Source organism: Echeneis naucrates, chromosome 6 (assembly GCF_900963305.1).
Source record: "Echeneis naucrates chromosome 6, fEcheNa1.1, whole genome shotgun sequence".
Lineage (NCBI taxonomy): Eukaryota > Metazoa > Chordata > Actinopteri > Carangiformes > Echeneidae > Echeneis > Echeneis naucrates.
In genome coordinates this window covers 21,665,108-21,692,862 of record NC_042516.1, presented here as the reverse complement: position 1 = coordinate 21,692,862, position 27,755 = coordinate 21,665,108, and the positions used below count along the sequence as shown (strand labels likewise).

At 42.4% G+C, this 27,755-nt stretch overlaps 1 protein-coding gene across 2 annotated transcripts in view; it reads left to right on the top strand.

Annotated features, from left to right (window-relative positions):
* The window catches only part of znf385d (zinc finger protein 385D), a 70,300-nt gene extending 42,545 nt beyond the window's left edge, over positions 1-27,755 (top strand). For both annotated transcript variants that reach the window (XM_029503878.1, XM_029503879.1), the window contains 5 exons: positions 2,827-2,995; positions 17,911-18,246; positions 19,648-19,829; positions 24,125-24,226; positions 26,610-27,755. In XM_029503878.1, the coding sequence (XP_029359738.1) occupies positions 2,827-2,995; positions 17,911-18,246; positions 19,648-19,829; positions 24,125-24,226; positions 26,610-26,864 (1,044 nt within the window). In that variant the 3' untranslated portion in view covers positions 26,865-27,755. The remainder of the gene's footprint in view (positions 1-2,826; positions 2,996-17,910; positions 18,247-19,647; positions 19,830-24,124; positions 24,227-26,609) is intronic.

The window sequence follows — 27,755 nt, the reverse complement described above, 5'->3', positions numbered from 1 at the left end:
TCTCCACATGTACTTAAAGTTGAACATGAGGTAGAACATGAAAATATCATTACTATAAGTTTTCTTCAACTTCACCTCCTGCCCCCCTCTCTACAGCAAGTACACCCTGGAGACGCATGTTCACAGGCTTTTCAGGAGCCAGAATCCCCCACTAAGTGGACCAGACCCCCTCTGTCAACCCTGGAGGACTGTGTTGATCGGTCTTCAGTCTTCATACACTTTTTAACACCTCACTAGAGGCATGCAAGCGCACAAATACTTCAAATCCTCTAGAGTCTAACCACGGAGCCAACAGGTCTGTCAACGGGGTTCCACATGTCGTCCTCGAGCACCTGAACTCCTCAGATACAGGGTCAGGGTCTTCAGCTGACCCTGCCTGCAGAATCCGGCGGGACAATCTCCCCCACTAGGAGGTGGAAGACTGACTTCCTGTCTAACAGGAGGCAGACTACGGAGTCCCTCTGGCACTAGACTGGTCACACTCTGGTGACCCTGTGGTAACCCTGTGGTGATCTGTCGCAGGCTGAACAGCTTGGAGCTCAACAAGGCGCTGGGGATGATTGTGGCCTCAGGAAGTTGACACTATGGAGACCTCAAGCAGGACCAGGACCGACTGTGGCCGACCTCGAACACCCTGGACACAAACTTTTCGAGCAAACTTTCGGTTAATTCGTCCAAGCAGAGCTGTCGTTAGACTCCACTGACTGGTGTCGGCTCAGATGGAGATAGTTCATGAACTCTGGGAGTCACTACAGGACCAAACACACATCAAGTCATTCCCTGCGTTCTCTTTTTGTTGTCACCAAACCTTTAAGTTGAGGACTGAAGGTACTCTGTGGGTTTGGTGCTTTTCATTTTTCTGTTGGTTTCCCACCTCAAAAGACGCATTTGAAGTCGCCAGCAAATAATGATTTAATCCAATGTACAGAGAAACATGAGAAAAGCAGCTTCAGGAAAGTAGAAGAAGAAACCTGTGACCTTGTTCTGCTGTAGGTTCTCCATGAATTCAGTGTGACAGAAATATCACGAGTGCTGTGGAAAAGGGATACTGACACTTATTCACACATGAAGTCAGCATGTAAGTGTGAAGTTTGCATTATGTTCCTCTGACGCGTGTCCAAATGCAAAATTGTTCAGAGTGTTTTTTCTATAAACTAAAACGTGTCAGCTGTGGAGAAAAATAAATCAGAGAATAAACGTATTTCTTTAAGAGAAGGCTACATTTTAGCATTTATCTGACATATGTTGTGGTTTTACTTATGGCACTCAAAGGGGCCGCCTCGTTCTCTGGCGTACGCTCGTTGATGGATACACTGAGTTTCAAAAGATGACCTTTCGGTTTTCAGACAGCCTCTCTAAATCCTGAAACAACCCGGTAACTCTGCTTTATTCGATTTTTTTCCCTTCTCGCAAAGCACCTGCAAGGAAAACAAATGATTTCCTTCCCAGTTTTAATCATGCCCATGTCAGACTTGTAGTTCTGGCAATTCCTCCACTTCATTGGTCTAATGAAAGATGAATTATTGCTGTAGTCGCATTAAACAGCCATCCATATCACCTTGGTCTCATGACAAAAAAATAAGTTATGTCTTTGGTACCTGGAGAGTGATGAATGTGGGATACAATGGATTGAATGGAAGATGTGTGAAAAAGTGTTCAGTCATCCAAAAAAAAAAAAAAAAAAAAAAAAACTGTTTCCCGGAAACATTAAAGGATATTCAGTGATTTCACAACATTTGCCAATAAAATTATTAATATAAGCAATCCTGCTAGCTTCTATTCCCCTCCTGTAATGAAAGCTATTAACACGTCTAAATCTGGGGACCTGTCAAATGCTCGTGTTCACCATCTGAAGCCATTACCCAAACCTCACAATCACAATCAAATGAATTAGACCAATTTAAAAACAAACTGCTATTATCAACTGTATAATGAGAACATGAGCTTACTTCCTGCAAATGAAAACAATCTGACCAGATGACACTTCCTGTAAAGAGTCATGAACATCATTTGCTCGCATTATCAAATAGAAAAACAAGGAATGGCCTGTTTGTACCAGCAGTCCTTAGTCATGGACTAAGTCCCCATGGACAGAAAATAAAGATGTCTTCTTACTGAGTTTTGTATTTTTATTTTTATACATTTTTTGTATTCTAACAGAATAAAAAAACAATTGCATCCCTCGTTCTACCCTCATTCTTGCCAGAGGCTAAGTGTGCGAGGGGAGGTATGCAGAGGTAAACAAGGACAGCTCAAAGTCTTTGCATATGTCCCACTTCCTGCGTGCCTGGCTGACTCTATCGTGAAGGTGAATCTTGGTGGCACAACGTGTTCAGACTGTAAAGCGGAAGCCCACTACATAAATTAAACATCACAGCTCACAGAAATTTCCCAATCCAGGTATTCTAATTAATGCTAAGAGCTTCATATTCAGACTGAATGGCCATTTCATTACTGTTCACATCTCAACAGATTCTCAGGTGCTGGAACTGAGGCGAGCCCATTCAGGAAAACTCAGACACAATCAGCTAAAATGTAAAAAGTGCTGTGTAAAATGCTGAATTTGCCAATAGATAGATTTCAATTACCTCACCAGGGTGTTTCAGTATGGTATTTATTCTGATTGTAAAAATTGGCAGAAATTGGATAAACCATGAACAATTTTTGCCAGGCTGAGAAACGAGTCACCTGGACCCCCAATAATTATGTTTGCTCTGCTTCATTGACTCTGCCTGTGTTCCTTTGGTTTTCATATTTCATTTATGCCTGGCCCTGTGTTCAGCTTTTCCAGCGTTAAATCAAGCCTGTTATTTGTTCTCCTCACAGAGCCAGGCCTTGGCGCACTACAAGGGGACCAAACACGCCAAGAAGCTCAAAGCCCTGGATGCTCCGAAGAGCAAGCTCAAAGGCTCAGCAGTCACCAAGGACACCACCATCCAGGAGACGGCCAAAGGTATCAACTCCTCGCAGGTCTCCAACGGCACCGAGAGGAAAGGTTTGTTTTCTTGCCCGCTCCACATTCTTCAACACATCGTCTTTGTTTTTTTGTGCAGCTGCTGTTTTCCTGTTGCGAATGAGTCCTGGACCTGAAAATCCACCCATTTGGCGTGGTAAATTTGCTGCACACAGCATGCAATCACTTTAGGAGTTGGATGGCCTTTGTGTTGATTACATCAACCCTGTGCTGTCTGTTCTGCCAGTAGCTGGCTCCCCATCCAGTAGATAAGCTTTCACACATGCACCGCAACCCTGAACTTATCTAGCTGGTACCCAGAGGAGCTGTGTGAGAGAATTCAAACGTCTGAATCAGCTGCACTGGACATTAAACCAACTTCAAAAAAAAAAAAGCCTTCTAGTTGACAGTCCTGTGATGTGCGATTCAGTCGATGTGTGAAAAGAGGAGCTTGTTGCTATGTGTCTGCACGCTCCACCCAGGGGCCACCACTCACCTAAATCCACCAGATTACACCACATCTGACGCAGACCGTCTCTCGTTGTGTGCCACTGTAGATCTGTGAAAGGGCAACTAGACGATGACTGGTGCAGATTTCCAGACAGTGATTGGAGCTTGTGTGAGAAAGCAGCTTTAAGTTGGACGTTTAGGTGCGCTGATCTTTGCAGGACGCACCCGAGCGTCGCATATATGGGAGATGACTTGGAGCCAAATTCAGACAGAAGCGGCTCCCCCCTTCGCTTCAATCAAACCACTCCACTGATGCAAACTCTGGCAAGTGGGAGCTGACCTGCACAAAAAAAAGCTGAGTCTAGTCCAGATTTGTCTGCATTGCAATGCAACCTCAATCAAATTCACAATAAACCCGGGTCAGTCAGTGTCTGACACTCCATAAGCTCCTCAGGTTCTCCCTCCACATGGACATTAAACTCACCTCTTTAAAGCTGCTTTTAATCAACACTCAGCTGTCACTGATGCTTCTATATCCGAATATAATAACATTTGATCTATTTAAAGCATATTTGAGTGCACTCAATAGATATAATGTATTATTATTAAATATGTAAGAGTACCCTGTCCTGATAAATGACTTTGGAACATGTAGCCCATATTATTATTGTAACTTCCTTATAATTGTGGTTTAGCATCTGATTAACCTTCAGATACATTAATCCGTGGCTGATTTGTCTCAGTGGTACCCGAAGTAAACAACACAACCACCAGCTCTTCTTAAATTAAAATGCAGGGTTGATTCTGGTCTGAATGCCACTAAAGCACCTAAAACTCCTTTGCCTCCCAATGGCAGAATCAATGAGTTTGTGTCCGACAATTGTTTTAATTTTCCAGAGACAATCAACCGCCAATCAGGCCCCACTTTTTGCATCGATCTGCCGGGTGGGGGGGGGAGGGGGGGGGGGGGGGGGCAGGAAGAAGCTCGAGGGCGAAGTTTGAAAGTCTGAGCACAACACCCAGGATGCCTTTGAAGAAAGTGCAATCGCCATTATGCCCATTTGGTGTGATTCACTGCGGCAAGATTACAAAGACGCGCAAAGGACACGGAGTTCTTGGAGGGAGATCAGAGAGGAGGTGTGATAAAGCCAAGTTGAGGCTGCGATGCCAGACTTTACTCTGTACCTTCGAGTGTGGCCGCACAGCACAGCTAAAATCCTCCGAGTTGTTGAGGTGGTGGAGGTTGTCTGAGTGAAGGCAGAACCGCTCCGAGCCTCGCTCCCCCTATATCCAATCTGCCTTTGCATTATCCCATTTTAATTACATTTTTTTGGTGGTGTACATTGTTGAGTGCTGACGCTGCGTAACTTAAAACTCATTACGTTGTCGCCAGGTGGTTGTATAAATCTGGATACTGCAGCCAGGTGTCTGCCGAAAAGGGGACACCTTATTCTCTGCAGAGCCTCCTCCTCAAAAACATGTAAAAGAGAATAATAATAAACAAAAACTAGCATGTACTTCCACCACCTGATGGGAACCAGATGCAGATTATTTAAAATGCTTTTATCTGCTGTGTTTGGCGGCAGATGACGTCTTTGCCGTCTCCGTTTCTCTCCTGTAATATTCTTGAGGCTGCCTGTTGCGTCATAAAATTCTTGCCCTTTACTGTAACTGTAACAATACGAGTTGGTTTGGGGATTTTTTTTGTGTGCATTTTTAAGAATTGGAAACACACTGCGAGCTGCCTCACTCTGGGAGTCATTTTACCTCTACCCTTGTCTTCCTCCAATGTTCCACGAGTATTTATAAATTAGGAGCACATTTCTGGAGATGGTTGTGAATCGTGACCTATTCTGCAGAAGTCGGACCCATTCACGTCAACCAGGTGTCTTAAAGATTTAGATTTTCGAGATTTTGGCTCGTAAATATTACAAATATTAGCAAAAATAGGCAGGAAAACTGTATTTGAGAGTATTTAGTTGCATACCCTTCATCCAACACTGGTCATGTGCTTGTCTTTATTAAGAGCGTTATGCTCGGCTGCCGTCTGTCTGGCATCCCAAAGAGTTACTGCTATTCAAATGTCAGACTTTTAAGTGGAGCGGGCTGCACTGAAGTTTCCCCCGAGCTAAGCTACGCTGCAGTTTGTCAACATTTACTGCAAAAGCACTCAGGTTTCAGGTGATGTAATGAGACCTCTGGCTGCCACTTCGGAGGGCCTCCAGGTCCCAAAGAACAGAGGCGGCGAATCCAGAGATTGCGTTTCAAAAAGTAAAACTCCATTACATTTAACTTGGCACCGTGAAAAGAATCCCATTTTGAGCGATTTTAGATGGAGAAACAAGTTTCACAAAGCCAACAGTTACATATTCAGTGATCTAATTTCCACATCCTCCGCTGCTGCTTTGCTGTGTATACACCATATTCATCTTTTTACTACGAGGCCTTCGTGTGCTGTGGGAACATCTGAGGATCTGAGCGTTTCAATGCAGAGCTCCATCTTTGGCTCTTATAGTTATCATGTTTCCTATTAAAAGCTCCATATTTGAAACTCTGATTTACTTGAATTTCTGATCCCTAAAAGGAGGTAAAGTATATTTGACTTTAATGTCAGTGTAGTTTCCCCTGATTGGCTGACTGTTTTCAGACCTATTAATGAAATCTAGGAGGTTTCCTGCAAGGTTGGATAGTGGGTGCTGGTGGGCGGGGCTTGGTGGCCGCATATGTTGCGACGTCACAAAGTTACAGAAGTATTGACAGCTTTTAAAAACTGTTTATGACTAGCCTTCTAATTTCTTGTGGACTGAACACAATAATTAGCACAGTGACTACATCTGCTTTGTAAAAAACAGATGTGAACGATCTCCATCCTCTGAAAAATGGGACCTTTAAATTACTTAATTATATGAAAAATCAACTTATCTTGTCTACTATCTTGTCTACCGGTGGAGGCAGATGGCCGCCCCCCCCCCCCCCCCGGTTCTGCTCGAGGTTTCTGCCTCTTAAAGGAACTTTTTCCTGCTTGCTCATCAGGGAATCTGTTGGGTCTCTTTAAATTATTTTAAAAAGAGTTTGGTCTAGACCTGCTCTATATGTAAAGTGCCTTGATGTAACTTTGTTATGATTTGGCGATTATTGGCGATTGGCGATTATTTACAAATAAATCTGATTTGATTTGATTTGATTTGAGTAAATATGATATATATGATATAACCTAAAAGTTTGCATCATAATTTATATGTATGATTATGAATACATTAAACATTCATGGAAATATATGTACATATATACATGATAAACATAATGCAATTTTTTGAGTTGATGAAGCATTATTTCTTTCAGCTAATATTGACACATCACAATTTATGACTGGAGCTCTCTTTTTTTTCTTTTTTTTTTTCCTCATTCTGGCAGTTTTTACTGTCCAAGTGTCCTTTTTCCAAAGTCTGGTTTTATTTTACCACATCATTTTGCCCAAATGCAGTTTATTTTATTGTGTAACTTGTCATCACAAATGCCAATCAAGAGAAACAGCCCAGAGCCAGTTAAGTGACTGGCTGTGCTCTGTTGACAAATGTGTCCTTATAAAAGAAAATGATCACTGTGGAACAAAGATGTTGGGAAATAAAATGAAAGAACATCATGATGATGTGATAAGAAAGAGAAGGATGAAATAGCCAATATAATGACCTGAGTTTTATTTACTATTTTGGTTCCTTTCACAGTGTCACAGTCAGGTTATTTTTTCATTTAATATGCATTGTGCATAGATGCACACAGAATAGAGATGTCTCACAAAGAAACCACACAAAAATTATTTTTCTGTTATTATTCATATTTTTACAGTTATTTAACGCCACGTTCCCCAGAAACACTTAATTTTTTGTCATAAAGCTTTAGTGGCGTCGTACGAATATTGAAAGTTTTTGCTTGCTAAAATGTTTCCTCGCATTCATATCGTATAAAAGATGTAAGTTTATTATAATTTGAAACGAAGTGTGATATAATGAATTGAGTGCTTTGAAAAAGATGCTGTCTCTTGAGTGCCAACATTTCTTCCAGTGGAAGGGAAGTAAAACAAAAAGGAAATCTGTCGTTGTAAAAGGACATCCACATGATTTGCCAAACTCTGGCAGTGTTGTTGTTTTAAGATCATACAAAAACGTGAACCTATCCCTTAAGTCAGAATAATTTCCTTTGATTGACAGGAATTATGTTTACACAAAGCTAGCGTTAATATTGGCGGGGGGAAAAACTAAGTTTGGCACCTCACATTAGTAAACGTCTGGCGTTGCATCTGCACTTTGGATGTGAAATGAAAAGACGACTCTCACGCCATATAAACTCACACTGTGCTGCTAAAAAACTCATCAAAATATCTGGATGAGTTTCCAAAGATACCAAACATGTCAGAGGGAATTTTACTCAGACGTGAATCATATTCAGTATGTAAGGCACTAAATAATCTATGATTCTGTCAGGCAATGAGAGCTAATGAGGAATAATTAAGGCGTCCTAATGGAGAAGCTGTTGTGAAGGGTTAAGGTGCAGATGTTTAGCTTTGACCTGAGTTTTTTTTATACACAGACCGGCCCAATATGCTGGACTGTAGAGGTGGGATTCATTCAGGTGCTGACCTCTTCCCACTGCACACATCCGTAATGGACTCGCCACAGCACTGACACTAAACACGCACCCAGGCCTGGGGAAAAAACATGTAAACACACTGTACACAGGCAGAGGACTCGAACACCTTTAGCAACAGACTGTCATGACCAAACACGGAAATGGCCATTAATCATCTCATTTCTGCCCTTAAAAAATAAACAACGACGACAACAACACAGGAGCACATTTGTACGCCATCTCACTATCATATCTACATCGCACGGGGGTGGCAGCTCGTCACAAGTGGCACGGCGTAATGAATATTAATGTGCTCAGATGTCAGAAGAATTAATTGTCGAGGAGGGTAAATGCTGCATTATCTGCAAGCCTGAAGTATTCGGCAGCGTATCAGTAGCAACAAACTGGCTCTAATGAAAAGCTGAGTTCATGGAAGAGTAATGGTCACAGTTGGAGGGGGCGGAAACAAAAGGGAGGTAAGGCACCGGTGGCTTTAACAGAGTGGGTTTGTTTTGCTCTTAAAAAAGAAAACAAAACAAAAAAGCCACATATGGCGAATGATTTTTATTTCTGAAGAACACACCTGCTGATGGGAACATTATGACCTGATGACTTATTTTTGTTTCGGAGTTTCACCTGACTGTGCCATTCAAGGTCTATTTTCAAATGAGAAGACAACAGTTAATTATTTATTTATGTTGTTGTTTGTGTTATTATGTGGGAAAAAAATAATACATACATAGTTACTAGAGTTATTAAATATAAATACACCCTGGGGCTGAAAAGCAAAGTCACTGTTAAAGAGCATTAAACATGTGACTATCCGGTTGTTTAAAAATGTCAGATTGCATTGAAGTCTATGGATAAATGTCCTTATTTCTCCCTTGATTATTAGCTCAGTAAGAGTTCATGATCTTAGATTCCAGTTTCAAATCTTTAATGCAATATTTTTGAAATGCAAATTCCTTTTAGAGGGAAATAGACAGAAAACATGAATGAAGGCGTGGTTCCTGTCTGACTGATAAGTGAGATCCAGTCTAATTCCTCCTGAGCTCCACCATCTCCTCCAAATATGGTTTAAATATGGGAGAAAAAACAACCAAATATAAAACTCAAGGCTTCAGATCAGCATGTCATGGTGTGTTGAAATTAAAGTAATGATGGCAGGAATTAAGTTTGTTTACTTTCTCATGATAACAAATTCATCCGAATAAATTAACACTGGAGCTCAGAGTCTGATCCCCGATGTTTAGGATCATTCCCAAGGAACAAAACGAACCAATCAGCATCTTCTTTCAACCAAAATGGCTTGACTAGGTACAAGCCATTTTTCTTCCTTGTCAGAACATTATGCAGCTACTTTTTTTTTTTCTCTCCATCATGCAGTATCACTGGCCAGGAGCCACAGACAGACTTTAGGCTGCAAAACTGGAAGAATCCTCATTCATCTCTATCATTCCAAGAAAAAGGCTTCTGAAATGGTTTGGAAAATAGAAACAAATTTTAGGCTGAATTCGCTTGAAATGCATAAAAGTTACAATCTAAAACATATTTATGAGACATACTAAAGATTTCATTTTGCAGTGTAGACCAAAGGTCTTCTGGTTTTCTTTTTGTGTGTGTGTGTGTCTTAAAAACAAAAATTAATTGGGTGAAACATGAAACAGTTCTTACCCAGTATGAACTTATTTAGATTTCATCAACCCATCTGCAGAGTGGACTGAGCTGATGTGCAAAGACAATAAGCGCACTGTGTTGAAATGATGAGTCGGAAAGCTGGAAAGTGTGATCACAGAGGTGGACTTAAAGCGCGCAGCGTCCGTGTTCATTACTTCCACGGTAAGATAGTATAGATTAGTGCGATGACTCAGCAGCTGGCTGTCAAGTTTCTGCGTGAGTGTTTGTGTGTCCTTCCCACAGCGACAGGGAGGGGTGGAGGTAGAGCAGGAAAGGCAAAGGGGGGGGGGGGTTGGGGGACTGGGGTAGAAATGCCCACAGCACAGCCCGCCATCTCTCAGTTCCAGTCCAGTGCCTGAGGAAATGTACCCTGATATTAGCTATTAAAGAGCAGATTGTCAGGGGAGCCATGCCAGCACTGACAGCAGCTGTACAATGGAGCAGGCTGCAGGGAGACAGGAGGCTAGCTCAGGCAGGTTTTTTTTTTTTTTACCCCCCCCACCGACCTACAGTCTCCTTCCTCAAGTCCCCGTCGGCAGCTGACGCCCTCCATTGCCCTCCCATCCCGCCCTCATCCACCCAGAAAACTGCCCGTGTGCCAAAGTCTCAATGCGTAAGCGCTGGGTTGGAAAAACCCCTCATGGACGGGACGTCAGAGACAGCAGCAAAACCTGATGAGTGTGTGATTACATTGGCTCCATACCTGCACGGTGCCGCAAATGAGAACATTTTGTGGGGATGTGTTACCGCAGAAACTTCCCAATAGAAATTACGTTCGGACCATTTGCTTTCAGATGAAATTGGCGAGAGATGAATCGGCGTAAATTCAAATCAATGACTCCTCCTGCTGTTGAATATCTGAGGTAATATCACGTTTCTTTCCCCCTTTAAACAAAAAAAAAAAAAGATTGCAGGCATCAATGCACACTTATTTGTGAATGCAAATTTTTCACCATATCAATCTTTTATTCTAAGAATATTCAACCGTGACTCCTCTCATTTACTCACTGTGAACGCTGACAAGAGGGAGGAAGGAAAAAAAAAATCATAAATGTGGAATGAAATTTGACAGAGCTCAAGAGCCATGAGGGATTTCTGTCCTTTAAGTTGTGACAGCATATAATAAGGCCCAATCATTTTAATTAAAGAGCTTAATCCAGCTTCACTGAGGAAGGTAATCAGATCTCCGGGGAGCCCTGTGATTGCCTGAAAGCCTAAGTAGAGTGGAAGGATTTCAGAGCGCCGTCTCTCCTCTATCGCCAAACCAACTCCCAGGGGGGAGTCGGGAGAGGCTGACGTACAAACGGAGGGAAGAAGAGAAGCGGTGTCCTGTCTCGGAGGGTCGCAGGACCTGTCCTGTTCTCCGATTCGCTCAATTCTCTCTGTCTTTGTTGCCCTCACCACTCCCACCCTCTCCATTTCTCTCTCTTTAATTGTGTTCCATACTCGATTACTCTCTTTTAATGTTATCGCTTTTCCTCTCACCTTCTCACGTCCCTTCCCCGCCTCCCCTCCTCCCTCCCCCCGTTCGTTCTCTTCATTTCACACACTTGATTTTTCTCTGTTGCTTTGGCTCCGAGCTTACTTACTTTGCCAGTTTCACTTTCATTTAACTTTTCACATTCTCTTTTTGTCCAAATCTTTGCTCTTTTGTTCTCGTTTCTAACCATGTCTTTTTCTTTCACCTGTCCCCAATCTCTCTATCGCTTCCTTTGTCTCCCTCCTCGCGCTCTGCTGTCGGGCCCCGCTCGCCCATACCTACTTTAGATTGATCACAGTCATTACCTCCATTAATGAGAGGGGATTGAGTTCTTAACTGGGCCTTGCAGAGCCTGTTAGGTCACAGTGACTGGGGATATGGATTACTGGAGGCTTCCCAGGGTGCAGGGCGTCCTAGGCCAGCCAAAATACACTTTAATCACCTGCCTTTCCAACAGAAAATGGTTCTTTAATGACACGGAGGTAGATGGATTCACCCCAACACAAGGGCAAATGCATGCATGACTTAACGTGGCATGGCCTCACCAACCAGGCTCTGTAATAAGTCGACAGGTGAAAACTGGACCGTCCTTCTTCTTGCTGATTACTAGTCAGTCAGCTCACACTTTAACAATTCTTCCACAGACAGGTGACTGATAGTGAAGCTGCACTGTCTGTTAGATGTTTCAGAATGCGTTTGTTACCGCCTTCATAAGCGTTAGTGCTTCAAGTCATTAAAATAGCATGCTATTTAAAAACTGAATATTTTCACATTTGTTCAGATGGATTTTTCTCGTGATCATTATTTTGTCCTTCAAGACAATTTTATCTCCATAAATTCATGCCAGCAGCTTTTAGAACATTTAGCCAAATGTAGAAACAGGAAAATGTTCTTTGGGGATTATTTACTTCACAGCTGAGACGATTAATTAGAAAACTGACACAACTTTCATCCCTACATGTTAAATTAGAACCAGGAAGTGACTGGATTGGCTTAGCTTTGCAACAAATGTCGTGTATTTTAATTTTTATTTTTTTTAACACTTAGAAAGTTGTCATTTTTGCTTTTCCATCCTTCTTCCTAAGATACATCATAAGTTGGTGCACATGTCAGACCAACACCTACCAACATGACTCACTGACATCTGGCTTGTGTGAGCGAACGACTCCCCCAAAACAAACAGAGCAGACTCTGTTCACTGCTCAGGACTTGACCTTGAAGTAACAGAACAACAACAAGTCAAAGTAGTATTTCCCAGCTGAAGAATAAAATTTCACGCTCAGTTCTGGAGCTGCTGCATGGTCCGTGTTTTCTCTTTTGGTTGCAAAGTGTATCCCTCCTTGCAGTCTGTGAAACGTTACACCAAACAAATCATGGTCCCATCTCACCACTGAATTCGCAAAGATGAAATTGATATTGATCTTCACACTCCAAGAATCAGAGCAAACAAGCAGATTGCCCAAGTCTTGCAGTATTCCTCAATCATAAAGCTCCAGGCAACGTTTCCCAATAAGAATGTGTCAATTACTCTCCCGGGTTGATGTTTCACAGCAACGCAAGATATAACAGTTATGGAAACGCTGTTGTATCTGCTGTTCCAAACAGTGGGTCAATTTTGTCAGAGCATCAGATCTCTGGGGAGAAATTGATGCAGATTATGTTTCCCTGCTGTTGATAAATGCAGGACAGAAAACCCAAACTAAAGCAATCTGTGAGATTCAGATGACAAAATGCTGCGACAAAAAGTTGGCACCAAGAAAAAAAAAAAAAAGCAAAAAAAAAAAATCTTTTAGCCGAAGCTACAGAATCTCGATTACCACTTCAGGTAGCGCTTTTATTTTAGCTCTCCCGTGATGAGAACACTGAGCCAAGAGCAGCTAAATTACAACTCACGGGTAAAGAGTCGCTGGCTCACACAAACAACCAAACCTTTTCCCGCCCTTCCTGGGACCTGCACTCAGTCTGCTGACCGAGCTATTGAAAAGCTGCCCAGAGAAGCAGGTGTGATGGCAGCCTCTCGGACGCTGGTGAGCACGGCGACATCGAGCAAGTTAATCGCTGTGATTTCAGGTTGTTTTGACGCCTGGCATGGCGGAGCGGACTGGGAGTAGGTGGCGGTTAATTGCTGGGAGGTCAGTGCCGCAACCGCTCATGGCATAAACATTATTCATCAGGAGTGACAAGGTCAGATGCATCATAAACAGTTCACAGATTCATTATTGCTCTGCTGATAATGGTTTGGCCTTTATAGGACATGATAATGTAACATTACACTTAGGTCATTTGTTGTATTTTCTACAAGTTGAGCTGCTGCAATTTGAAAATAGAATTTTTTTAATTTTCTTTTAATACTTTTTGACCTTTCTGTACAAATCTAACATTTCAAATGTAAATGTAAAGTTGTGTTTTTTTGTGTTCATATTACTGTGTTAAAACTAAGAAAGACTGGAGCTGCTGGGTGGATTTTCTGGCTTTCGCTCGTAGTCTATTGAGCCTGAACTCAAATTACACAGAACATAAATTACACGCAACTAATAAGTGAAGTCAGTGTTCTCTATTTCAGAGCTGAGCCCACAGCCTTTAAATAAATGTTTCAGTCATGCGCTGAGTGTAACAAACCAGAATAATGGCCTTTTGTTGCCAGATGTTCTCCTTTATATGAATCGAAAGGAATCCGGAGCGTTTATTGAAACACACACAGGTAGAGGTCATCTACTCGGAGCCCCGCCACGCTCGATCCTCTGATGGGAACACTAATCAATAGGCGTCCTTGCTTAAGGTTATCTGGTCACGGATGGACAGATGCTGTCGAGAATCGGCGTTAAAGAAACAAAGAGTGAGCCGCTTCCACGAAGAACCAGTTGGCAATTTAAAATACAAAAGCCTTGTTTACTTTGTTGTCCATGCGCATGAATTAGCCCTTTCCGTTCCCTGTGTTTTTAGAAAACAGTAAATCAACATTCAGTCGCAGGCTTTAAGCTCAAGTACCTTGGGGTGTTGTTCTCAAGCGACGGTAAGATGGAGTGTGACATTGACAGGCAGACTGCTGCCATGCCTGCAGGAATGCAGACACTGCACTCCACTATTGTGTTGAAGAGGGAGTCGACTTTATGGCAGAGAGCTGTCGATTTTAACTTCCCACTCTCGCTCATTGACGGCGAACGCAGAAAACACACACTGTTTTCAGAACATCAAATGCTCGGGGATTTTAAACAATCACACTTTGATTCAGGTTATCGAGGAATTGCTGTCACCGTTTGCGTTCCATAAGACTGTAATCGTTTCTGCCATGTGTGAGACTTCTTTTGTTCAAGTCCAAGTACAACTGGAGATGTGAGTAACAGAACACAAAATGAACTTTTCCACAATATTTCGGGACTTCTTGTTCCCGTTGATCCAACATGTGCTTTGGAGTGCTCAGTGCAAACAGTTTCTGAGCTCTATTTCCTCTATTTAGCATCAAACTTGTGCTTTTCGGTGTAAAAGTCCTATTTTCAGGAAGACAAGTCTTTAGGGAAGCCATGTCCAAATGGAAGGACGCCCTTGGCACGACCATAGAAGGGATTACTACATATCCCGACATCTCAGGAAGAGACGGAGGGTGCAGCTCGAGAACAAGACATCTGGGCTAATTTGCCTACCCAACTGCCGCTGCAGCTGGGAGAGAAAAGGCACTTTGGGTTGACCGTACGGAGGGTAAAGAAATGTTTGGCTTTGTGGTTTAACGTCTGTGCCGTCATGACAAGCGGAGTCACAGTGCGCTGTCTGTTTAGGCTGCTAGTTGTGTGTTTTTGGTGCTGATTCAGAGCTGACCAAACACAGCTGACACACCAGAGTAACGAGACTAAATCAGCTCCATCTTTACAAATGAACCTTTTCGTTTTAGGTGTCATGTCTGCATGTTTCCCTGAGTACTTGATTGGGATCTTTGCCAAGACCCCTATGTATCTGCAGATTTCCATTTTTTTCTCCTTAGGATCATTTTGTCGTCCACCAATGCGGCAGAAACAAAAAACCCTGGTATCATTTCTTATGTGACGTTGCTGCTCTCAGAAAGATCTGTACCTGACAACATTTCAGTGCAGACTTCTGATTTTCTTTTTGCCCATTTATCTTCCACCTTCTGCTGATCATTACTTCACAGAGGCATTCAAGACATGCAGCAGGTTTCACCAAAGTGCTGCAAATTTCATAGCTGGAGTCAGTCAACTGTGAGAGGAGAGTATTACAACAAGTATAAATGTGCCTCAAACCCATTTCAAAGGTTAATGGATTGGATACTCGCAAACACTGAAACACTAAGAGGAAATCCCACACTGCATACATTTACATACATTTCAGGCATTTAGCTTAAGTGTCGGTGCAACTGTGAAATAAGCCTCAATCTCCTGAACACCGCTCGATGCCTCGGGTTGAATAAATAGACATTTTTCTCCTGATGATCTGTGTCATTCTTCAAATGGAAGAGACACCCGTGATATGTTCACCATGGGTCATAACAGAAACACTCCTGCAGCTCCGACCTCTATTGTGTGCGTTTTGTTTAGTTTTTTTTAACCTTTGGGCAGAAGCGTAAGCCATGACAATGTAACTCAGAGTCGGGTTGTGGCGCCAGCTGCCAACACCTCCGCTGGGGTAAATAAGGGCCATATATAATGGCTCTCAAAAATAGCATGACATAATTTACTATTGATTTGCTCTCCTGGCTGGCTGATCTTCATTTCGTGACACTGGAGTGCGAAGAACTCAGAGGCATTGGCATCGATCAGGTGGCGCCGCCAAAGCAAAATTTCATTTTCGCAAATGTGGCAGCAGTCCTAAGTGTATTCCATACGCTGACATGTTGATTTTTATATATATATATATATATATCGATCTATTGCCATCTTTTATTTTCATTCCCCCAAAATATCAAACATTTCTTTCAGAGCCCAGCATCTATTTGTGTAATGTGTTAATGTGACCTCATGTATTGACAGCAGATGAGAGCTTTCCATGTCAATGATACAGATTGCATTAGTTTTTGATGTGCACGCGTAACTCGGTATATAATCACTTATCTTCTCCTGACTATTCCTTAATCATCATAAATGAACAGCAGAACTTCAAATGTGCTCAGTCGAATCTGGTCTGCTGCTCGTCTGGCTTTTGTTGGCCTGAATTCAATCTTAATTTTCTGCCTGTCTTCAATTACAAATGGGAGCAATTTTCAGAAACAGTCAACACTGCTCTTTTTTATAAATATTTTCAGGAGAGTTGGACATATTTTGCTGACATTATATGACAACACATTTAATCATGATGTATCTTTCCCATCAGTCAATATTGATAAATGTATCAGAAAAGAGATTATTTATGTTGAGATTAAAGATTCTTAGTAGAGTAAGAAACTGAGAATTGACTATAAATTGTGTTGCGCTGTAAAGTGACTGTTGGATATTTACGGTCTCTTATTTAAAAAAGGATTTCTGGCTGCGTGTGTGCAACATCTGTTCCACCATGAGGAACGAGCAGCAGCGGGCTCTTTGTGTCGCAGCATGGCGTTGAGAAAAGCAGGTACGGGTACGTTTTGTCTCGGGGAGCCTCTCCGACGGCCTCACCGCTCGTTCCAGCAGATGGTAATATCTGCTGGTGTTAGAGGCTGCGCTCTCACACTGTGCATACATTATTGGATGGCGACGCATCAGGTGATTGAGCAGTTTGTCATATTTGCTGCTTTAATTGAGACACGTTCTTGGAAACATTGTCTAGCGTTGGTGACAGATGTCTTGTTCACCTAAAATCACAGTCCACAGTCAAGTCATCAATCCACAACAGCGCCATGTTATTGAGGTAGTTGGGACTTCTCATGCCACAACTTTGCTGAAAAAACTCCACAGAACACAAGCAAATATGGAAACGTGATACAGAGCAAACATTTGTTCAGTGAATGCAGGGCTGCTGGTCGAAAATCCATCGCCATAAAAGTTTTATCAGATATTGATAATCGTTGATATTTTTAATAAAGGCAGAGAAAAAGTCATACAATACCTCTTTATTTAGGTTCTGTATTGATTAGATGTTGTGCTGTTGCCATTGTGGAGCCTCTGGGAATCACAAAGATAAGTGAACCCAAAAAAGCTCAATTCTTACACTGAGATCAGAAGTCGGTACTTGGACAGTGAAGCAGTTCAGGAAAAGAAACCTGGAGGCTGAGAAAACACTGGAAAAGGTGGGAAGACAGCCAGAGAACAGGAAGTGAAATCCCCTGGGGGCAGAGCTTGATGTCACGCTGGGCTGTTGCTCGAGGCCGGCGACACGTTACGTGATAGAAAAGATGGAAGTGTCCCAGACAACCTTGGCTTCACCATCTCTGCTCATTTTCTCATTCCAAACTTTTGTAGATACAACCAAACGAGACCTGCAAAACAAATGATTGGTGGCCACGCTCCATCATCAAGGGATATGATTATTGTTTTATCACCCAGCCCGACTTAATTGTTCACAAACACTAAAAACCACCTCCATGATTCAGCCACTCCTTTTGGTTCTGCTCTCTTCTCACTCTTCTCTCATAACACTTACAGATCACTATACTGGATTTGCTTTGTCGTAATTTACTCTTAAATGAATCAGATAAAATAGAAATGATTCTCTAGATTCTGAAAAAGTGTACAACTAGCTGCTGCTGAAACGCGGATGAAGCCATACGACTGAAAACAAAAACATTTATTTCTCTGTGCAGATGGCTTCCCTGGTGCTGTGCCCCTACCGCTCTCCCCCATGCTCAGACCGGCACAACCCTTGGCAACCCCAATGATGCCGGCGCCGGCGCCCACGGCCTCGCCAGCAGCCCCGAGCAGCACGGCAGCCACGGCCGCAGAGACTACCTCAGCTGCTGGAGGGGACGAGAAGCAATCAAAGCTCCACGCACCCTCAGAACCAGACCTGGAGCCCGAGGCGGAACCCGAGGCGGAGACAGACACGGAAACAGAGGAGGAGAAAGCCCTGCGTCTATTGTACTGCTCGCTCTGCAAGGTGGCGGTCAACTCGGCGTCACAGCTGGAGGCTCACAACAGCGGTGAGAGCACCGACATCTGTTTGAATGTAAACATCAGTGGAGATATTCATGGTTGCACGGAAGTGAGGTGTTTACCTGGAGTTCAACTTTAACGTTGTGATGATTCACTTCAACAATTTCCATGAAAAATTCACCAGCATTGGCACTGCGATAGTTATGAGAGTCAATGCTTGTTGTTATCTGCAGCGTCTCTGCAGACACAGGCAGCAGCAGTGTTGAATTTTTCTTTGTCATCATGCTTGAGTTATTTTAACTGTATTAATAAATCACTGCCAGGACTGAATAGCACACATTTAAAGGCTCTCAGAGGAACCTTGTATCCAAATTTAATCAGTAATCGTGCGGCATCCTTGTTTTTAAAAAATAAGGATTACATTCTTAAACACTGTCTGGCAAATTTCTAATTTTGCACAGACACACAATAAACGGAACCATCTGCCAACAGGTAGTTAGAGCTCCACGTGCATAAAATGTTCCGCTGCTTTCACTTAAAAACACTATTTATTGAAAGTCTGAAAAGGAGAACAGAGTCAGAGGCAACGTGACTGACAGAAATAACAACGCACACTTCTTCCCAACTTCAGGGTTAATTTCCAGTTTCAAAAATTGGATTAGACTTTTGTCTTCATTAATCCCAAGAGACAATTTGGTTTGCAACAGCAGTAGTCACAAACAACACATACAGATAAAAACACAACTGAAAATATAAAGATGTGTAACATATGGCAGATTTCAACATGATTTACGCAAAGATATGAAGCACCAAGAGTCAACATGGAGGCCTACAACCTTAAAAGCCTGACAGCTGCAGGCGATTCCACAACGCTCCTGCAAAGACAGACTAGTCATCTGAAAGGTGCTGGAACCAGAGCAGACCTGAATGTGTATTTGATCCCTTCGTTACAGACGGTGTTATTTTACGTTAGATTAACTTTGTGCCAACTGCAGAATAGCCTCTCAGTTCACAAACGGAAAAGCATCAGGCAACAAGTGAGGAAAATGCAGAAAGCCGCCTTGGTGTTGACTGGCTCATTAATATACCAGTATGGGTCACCGGTCCCATCTCTGCTGTGGTGGTTATTTTTTTCTGGAATTGCATCATGAATTATTTGTCCGTTGTAATACGTTTTGGAGGGTTTGTTATGATTGTGTGAGGAGGGTTAAGGATTGTTTTCGCTGCTGTGAGCCAAAGGTCAAGGGTCGCGCTTAATGCCTGACCCCTCCAGACTGAAGACACCAGTTTAACAAGGAATTTGATCCTATTTGCTTTTTGTTTAGTTTTTTTTAAACCATGAATTTCTCCCACATCAGAAAGAGCCTTTGAGCTCTGATCTGATCCATCCCTCGGGCTACATATTTGGATTAATTTCTCACACTAAAACATCTTATTTGAATCTGCAGGTACGAAGCACAAGACGATGCTCGAGGCCAGGAGCGGCGTGGGCTCCATCAAGTCCTTCCCCCGGCCGGGAGTCAAAAGCAAACTGGCTACATCCTCCAAATCGGCGACAGGCCTGCAGAACAAAACGTTTTACTGTGAAACGTGTGATGTGCATGTCAACTCAGAGACTCAGCTAAAGCAGGTGAGAGGGAGGGAAACACTCACCGACTCAGAGGTGAACCGAGTTGGATGAATTTGTTGTATGAATAAGTTCAGAAGGAAGAAGGAAGATATACTTCAAGATTGTACTTTCATCAACGGAAATAAGTCAAACTAAAATCTTATGAGATTCCGTACTTGTGCTTTTGCTCTGCTTGTGAAGCATTAGTGTCAGATTTACCACTGTAACTTCTCAGTGTCGTCAATAATACACCACGGAAACAAAAAGGATGCAAACATTGAACTCAAGTCTTCTATTTTGCTGTTGGTAATTGCACTGACTGAATATTATTAGCTGTAGTTACCAAGTAGAAGCTAATTAACTAGTCTAATTTTATTTAATTTGTTCAGGTGACAATACAAGAATGCTACAAAAGGATCGTAAAGATGCCTTCATGGTCTTGCACAATAAATTAAAAAATAAAAAAAATAAATAAATAGCCAACACTGAAGATACTGAATCAAATCAGCATGATTTGTAGGGATGTGCCAAAACGTTGATTCATATAAGAATCTCAAATCTCATTTACTACGAATTCAGAATCGATTTAAAAAAAAAAAAAATAAAATCCACAGGCTGTCTGCCTCCATTTTGTATGCGGGACGTCCTGATGTCACCACAGAGTCGGTTCTGGAACATATGAATGTACAGTAAGCACCAAAACAAGGAGGAAAGAGAGATTCAACCGGCCCCGTCCTCGTTGAAGGCAAAGATCTGGACTCACTTTGGTTTTTACCCAGAGTCCTATAAAATCTGTTTTATAGTTTCCCAAATTCGGTTTTAATTTTTCCCACATGGAACATACGTTCCACAACTTTGGTGGAAATATCAGATCCACTGTAAACTTTTTAATTTCTTCTCTCCCCATGCTCTTTGGTTTTCCACCAATTACTGACATCTCCAATGAAGTACATGACAGTCAACGTCTTTGTGTGAAGCACACTGAGTGACTCTCGTTTGACTTGGCACTCAGACGGCCGCTTCACTGTTGGGGAGGGGGCCTGCATTATTAGTGACCCCCTCTGAGAACTTTCCCAACAGATACATTCCTTTTTATTCCGAAAAAAAAAAAAAAAAAAAAAAGACGATGGGCCGGTCTCTGTGGAGGGGTCCAGTCTCTCATCTCATCTAGTCTGGTCTGGTCTAGTCTCTGAGGGGGTCCTGTTTTTGGTCTGGTCCAGTCCAGTCCGGTCTAGGAGCTGGGGGGTTGCCTTTCCTTGCTGTAGCCCAGTCCATTACTCGCCACCAATGAACCAGTTAACTTAGACATGTTCAGGTGCCCCTACTGGGAATCGAGCCGCACCCACTACGCTCAAGTCACCACATCATTCATTCATTCATTCATGGGTAGGGGGGCGTGCATTATTAGTGACCCCTGACAGATACATTCTTTTTTTACAAATAACGTACGTGAAATGTCAGTTCTGTTATTCCAAGTTCATAATGAATTCCGTTTTTAATGTTTAATTTCGTGATCACAGATTTTATTGGGCCCTTTTTACCGAATGCCTGGAAAGATTGAGCTTGACATGAGCTTCACAGTGTGCAAGGTTTGAAAAATGAGGAACCCATGTTTAGCCGCACTATTATTTTTTTAAAAAGAGACTTTTATTTTTGTTACTTAAGCAATATGTGATATTGCTTTTATGCAGCAACTGAATTGAATCGTATCCCCAAAAATCGGAATCGAATCGTGAGATAGTAAAAGATTCCCAACCCTAATGATTTCCATGGTTTGGGTTAGGTTTGATCAAACCCAATCAGGACAGGGCGACTTGTTTTCAAACTCTAAATGCCACAAAAATATTCCATAAAAACCTTATTGGCTCTTGTTATTATCCAGATGGTGGTGAGTTGGTAACAGCAGAAGGTTTGCTTTTCATCAGACAGACGCAGTTTTGCTCTTTTGATTATGGTTTTTGAAAGTCTCAAAGCAAAACTCACTGTCCTCTGAACTATTATGCCAAGTTTTGTTTGCTAATCTATAATTATGCGAAAATGTTCCTTATTTATCATTTTGCCTTCAAGTTTTTGACTCACTCCAAATGTTTCCACGCGCACCAGATTCTGAGGCCGGAAAACACATTTTCATGTTTTCATGCAGCTGCTCAGTAATATGATTTACAATTCACCCCCTCCACCATATTATTGAATCAAGGATGACATATTTAAAGTGTATTAGCGATACCAGGCTGCAGCAAGAAGAGCTCTTGTTTGATTTTAGTGTTTAGTCTGAGGAGACGCTGGCTCCGCAGTAGCAGATGTCTGAATTTTGCAAATCGCTATCTTATTCAGAATCATTTCCTAAAGTGTCAGATTTTCCTTTCTGTCGGACTTCACTTTTTTCTTCTGTAGATAGTAAGATGCTCCACTGCTCATAATGAGCTTTCCTTTCATCCTGCCACACCAAATCTCTCCCTTCCTGAGAGTCTTTGTCACACAGACATTCCTACACAAAAAAAAAAACTCATAAGAAATCCTGTTAAGGAGAGAAGCTACATGGCCATGAAATCAGGTTTCTCTGGGTAAATTAAAGCTAACAGGGTGTCTCCCAATCCCTCAGCTCAAATCAGCAAAAGTGTTACACAATGTTAAAGGAATCAGGTTAGTATGAAAAGATGACAACAATGTGATCTTTTTGTGATATTTTGCTCAGTGAAGCTTGGCTGAAAACTCTGCTGAGGAATGTGTATTTCAGCTGTGGCTTTAGGGCACTCTACAGTCCACAAATCTTCTTTCGTTCTTTTTTTTTCCTTGTAGCTACTGATCATTCTGTCACAGGGGGGATTTCATCTACAATACTTGAAAACCACTCAGTTTTGTCTGAGCTAACCTTGAGAGTTCTCACTGAAAATAGACAGGCTTTGTATGAATTTTTCATGCGGGGGACTTTTACCAAGTACTTCTGAGTAACGGCGATTCTCTGTGAAAAGAATCCAGTGTGACAAATTTCACTTACAGCTTGAAACCAGAGGAAAAGTGTGATCCACAGCGAGAACTTGTGAAATTTAGACCCAGCCAAAAATATGCCTTTTGTTCTCCACGTGTGGTCACAGCAAATTATTTATTCATTTTGATGGTGTGAGTATATATATATATATATATGTCATTTCCAGCTTTTTAGATTTTACTTTTAGCCCCCGCAGTTTGTGGTCTGTCAAAATGAGAATTTCATATGCAATTATTCAACATCGGAGTCTGATGTGTCTTTACACTATATCCATGTTACAACTGGAGTCATTTTCACCATGGGGCAGGGTGGGCTACAGTCACAACGAAACCTTTTCGCCTTGAGACAGGAGGTGTATTTTTAGTGCAGCGCTCCCTCCCTCCGTGTTGGTCAGGTTCCCACCTCAGCACATGATAAGCTATCTGCCCTGAAAAAGCAGCGAGCAGGCGGCTGAGGTGACTGGCATCCATAAAAGCACCACTGCTCCACAGGAAGAACTCAAAATAAAACCAACAAAAATGATTTTCACTGTTTGTTTTTTGTTCTCTTTTGTCCAGCAAAAGCAGCAGCAGTTTCCCAGCCACATTGGATGTGGATATTCATTCTTAAATGGTGCCATCTAAAATAAATAAACACACTGTAATAACATTTAACACTGGCGATAAATCAGATTCAGGAGCCACAGTGTCCTGAGGCAGACAAAAAAAACAGAACAGGCCACCACTTTAAAATGGATTTTCCATGTTTCTCACGTGTCCATATGTAATTTTACACATGTACTTCATGTTTTGTTTGTATGAAATCTGCTCGTGGCTTCATGACACCCAGAGGATGATGTTTTACAGGAGAAATTCTCAGGACAAACTTCAAGCAATTTTCTGCCTACTCCTAATGATGTGTGTGTGGGATGGGCATTTCCCTCTGTTGCCACGGTTACACATGAGCCCTTTTGGCCATGTCACAACAATTCAGCCGCCGTAAATGCGGAAAATAGTGTGTTTGTTCATGAGGGCATCAGCCATCAGCCCTCTCTCGTTGGCAGCTTATCTGTCTCTGTGTTTATGTTGGAAACAACAGAGGTGGTGGCAACAGCTCAGAGTCTGAAAGAGAGTTTATTGTCCTCCTTCGTGCCCCCCCCCTCCCCCTTTCACTTTCCTGGTCGCCACAGTCAAACTAGCCTCTGGCCATATTCTGAAGACCAGTGAAAAATGAGACTCAGGCAGAATTATCTTTTCCATCTTCTCTATTGCATATTGGAGCTTTAACCACAGTCTATGACATACTGCCATGTGGCTCAGGGCTGACACCTCTCTGTCTCATTTTTCAGCACATCAGCAGCCGCCGTCATAAAGACAGAGCAGCAGGTAAACCGGCCAAGCCTAAATACAGCCCCTACAGCAAGCCGCAGAAAGGCCCGACCAAGCAGCCGGTGAGTCACAACACAACTCAGCCACCTTATCAGCAACACAACACTGCCGTCATCACAAAAAAAATCTAAGTGACTCAGAACTGGACTCAGGACTCAGAACTGGAACACATAAAATAGCTATTTTTCTCTCTAACTGTTTGTATTGGAGACAATGTTGGACAAAGCTGCATGCAAAAAAAACAACAACCTAAACACCTCTCCTAAAGCGCCTGTGTGCACAATTTAAAATCACATTCAATCCCTTCCGCAGATCCTTATTCAATGAAATGTCAACTTTCATGAGTGGGTCACCTGTTACTTGTCATTTATTAGACATCCGCACGGCAGAGCAGGATGTGATTGAACTTGAAAACCTGATACATTATTGATAAAAATGGCACATTTGGGGCTCCGAGAGAAACAGGAGCAAGAATGCAGACTCAGGTCAAATATTATTTAGAAGTGATTGTAAAATGTCAGTTCTAACTACTTTGGAGTTGCTCAGCGGGCGGTCTCCTGCTGCTGAAGTTCGGTTCAGATTAGTGTCATGTGGGCTAACAAACTGCAGGGTGAGAACTTAAATAACTTTAATATACTCTGCTGGGGCAATTGTTTATTTTTACTGCGCTCTCCATCAAACGCCGTCCTTCTTGCGTTTCAGAAAGGTTAAAACAAACAGAGTGCCACGTGACGCATGCATCCCGATTAACAGGATGCATGATAGCGCGATGTGGATGCAGCATTGGGTGAAGACAGATTTTTCATCTTACAAAAAGCCCCGAGAAAACGGCATTCATCACGCCCACTGTTTGCCACGGCGAAGTACGGGGGTTACCAGTGTGGGGGAAATGACTTTTTCTGAAACCCATCATTGACTGAGTTAACGGAGAGGAGCTTCTTTGATGAGCGGAGAGTAAAGCATGCTTCCCATCGGGTTACGATGCCTGAGTCAGTGATTGATAACCCATGACAGCGGCTGGCAGCCCAGCACTGTGAGACTGGAGCTTTTCCATTACTGATACAGAAGATTAAGCCAGATAACTTCGGTGACCTTTTCACCCTATTAGGCCGTTGCTGGAGGTCGGCTGCTGTTTGTCTGTCTGTCACTCTATTGTTTATTTCCTTGTGATTTCACCAGTGAAACTCACCCAACATCACTCTTCAGGGTTCATTTGCAGAAAAAAAAGCTGCGAGTGCCACAAAATCTGCCTCATTATTGGGAAGAATAGCAGAATTTAAGTGCTTTAAAAGATGCACATTGTAGTTTAAACACTACAGCAGAGCTCTTAGACAAAGTGAGCACACAAATACATGTTGAAACTGTAGATAACACTGATTAGAAAACTGAAAAAGTCGTGTGTATTTGAAGGGCTTGTCATTTCCATTGCTGTTGCCAGTAGGAGCTCTTGTGTGCTGCTGATGACCTGGAACATCTTCAGCAATTAGCGGCTGATTTCTGGCACCTGTTCGATGCCTCATTAAGCTCCCAGCAGCAGCAGCAGTGTCCTCAGCCGCCATGTTGTCTGTTTATTCATGTTTCTTGTCATTAAAATTTTAGTGTTTGTGACTTCACATGTTGCCGATGCTGCAACGAGGAACGCTCTGGAAAAATCAGGACGACGAAACATGAACTGCATCAACCGAGTTCCCACAACCACAGAAACTATGTGGAGGGAGTGAATAAAAAACATGAAGACAAAAAACAAATTTATGTGTTGTGCCTGAGAATTGTCAAATAATATTAAAAATATTCATCCAGAGAATGAGATAGAAATTTCTTCAAAATCAAAAGGTAACAGTGCAAGAAACTATCTTTTAAGTTTATATAAACATGACAAAAAGTAAGAATGTTAAGAGTTTGAAAATGTTGCCGGCCAGGAACTAAACCTGGCAGCAGTCGAGTTAATTGTTGAATTTCCAACAAAAATTTGATATTTTTTCTCATGTACTTTTTTGATTGAAGTGGATTCAATATTTTTTGGTTCCAAATCTGTTGGTTGTACAAAATAAGCTCTGTGAAGATCTGACCTTAGACCTGATCATCAGTGGTTTTAAGGATTTGCTGATATTTTTTTATACCAAATTATTCATTTAGACAAAAAAAAATACAGGTAGATAAACATTTTTTGGTGATAATAGTTGCTGGCAGTTGGAGCCCTGATTTCTGTTGGGTCTCTTTAAATAAATTTATAAAGAGTTTGGTCTACACCTGCTCTGTATGTAAAGTGCCTTGATGTAACTTTGCTATGATTTGGCACAATACAAATAAATCTGATTTGATTAAATTTATCTTATTAATTTGGTTTTTGCTGATGATCCAGTTCTTCTTCAGCTGATTGTGTCTGATTCGAGAACTTCCTTCTCAGTGATTGAAATGATTGTGTATTTTGTCTCATCTTACCAGATAAAGCTGACTCTGGGGAAGGAGCGCCAGGTTCAGCCTCTGAGCGCCCAGATCATACCTGCTCACCTGGCAGCGGTAGCCGCAGCTGCCGCCGCCGCCATCGGCAACTCTTTCACGCACCGCACGAATCACGCCACCAACCACGGTCCGAACCCCAGCCTATTCCAGACACAGGCCCTCCCTGCTGCACTGCTCCGCCCGGCACCCGGGCCTGTCAGGACCTCCCACCCACAGGTCCTTTTTGCCCCCTACTGACCTGTTGTTTGCCCTGGGCGGAGTTGCCCCGCATCCCATCAAGGACCAAACCGTGTGCTTCACCCAGACCAGGCCAAGGAGTCTATGCATCCGGGATACTGAACACCTTCACACCAAGATCAGACCTCTCACGTCCTCATACGGATTATCGTGTATTTCAAGCTAAACTGGATGACTGGCGTTCTCTTGATGGATTTATTTCTCAAATCCCACTGAAGACCCGGACTAGACGTGCTTTCCTGTGCCATCCCGCAACCCGTGGCTCACACCCAGACGCCAGACTCAGACCTACATTGTACCGCAATAATGTATAAGACTAACCCCGTGAACTATGCAGTGTCATTATTCCATGATGTGAGGCACAGTTTGAGCTAAAAGTAAGGTAACGATATGCTTTTTGTAAAGATACAGCGTGGCTCTAAGATCATTGCTTTCGTGGAGGATTACTGTCGCTCATAATTTAAAAGGCTGTTACTGATCATAAGAGCGAGCAAAGCCCTCCTCTGTTCCTGTATGCACTTTAAGCCCCTCCTCTGTTGATGTCTACATTAGATGCCTAGACCGTGTTAGATGGTTAGAGTATGTGTCGTAATGTGTGTTTTTGTATTTGTCATTGCATTATCAGTCTCTGTGCGTGCCTGTGTGTGTGTGTGTGTGTGTGTGTGTGTGTGGGGCCGTGAGTATGTACTTCTGCATGTGTGTATGACAGTGCGTATTTGGATGTGTGTGTGAGAGCTTCCCATCCACCATAAGCCATCCCAGTCGATGTCCAGCACACATCGTCACTGATGATCATGTCTCAGGCCAGAGGGACCACAAAGGCTTGTGTATATTAACTGTCAGTGTGTAAAAGGTGAACAATTTCAAATAAAAAGAGTCCTAATTTGTTAA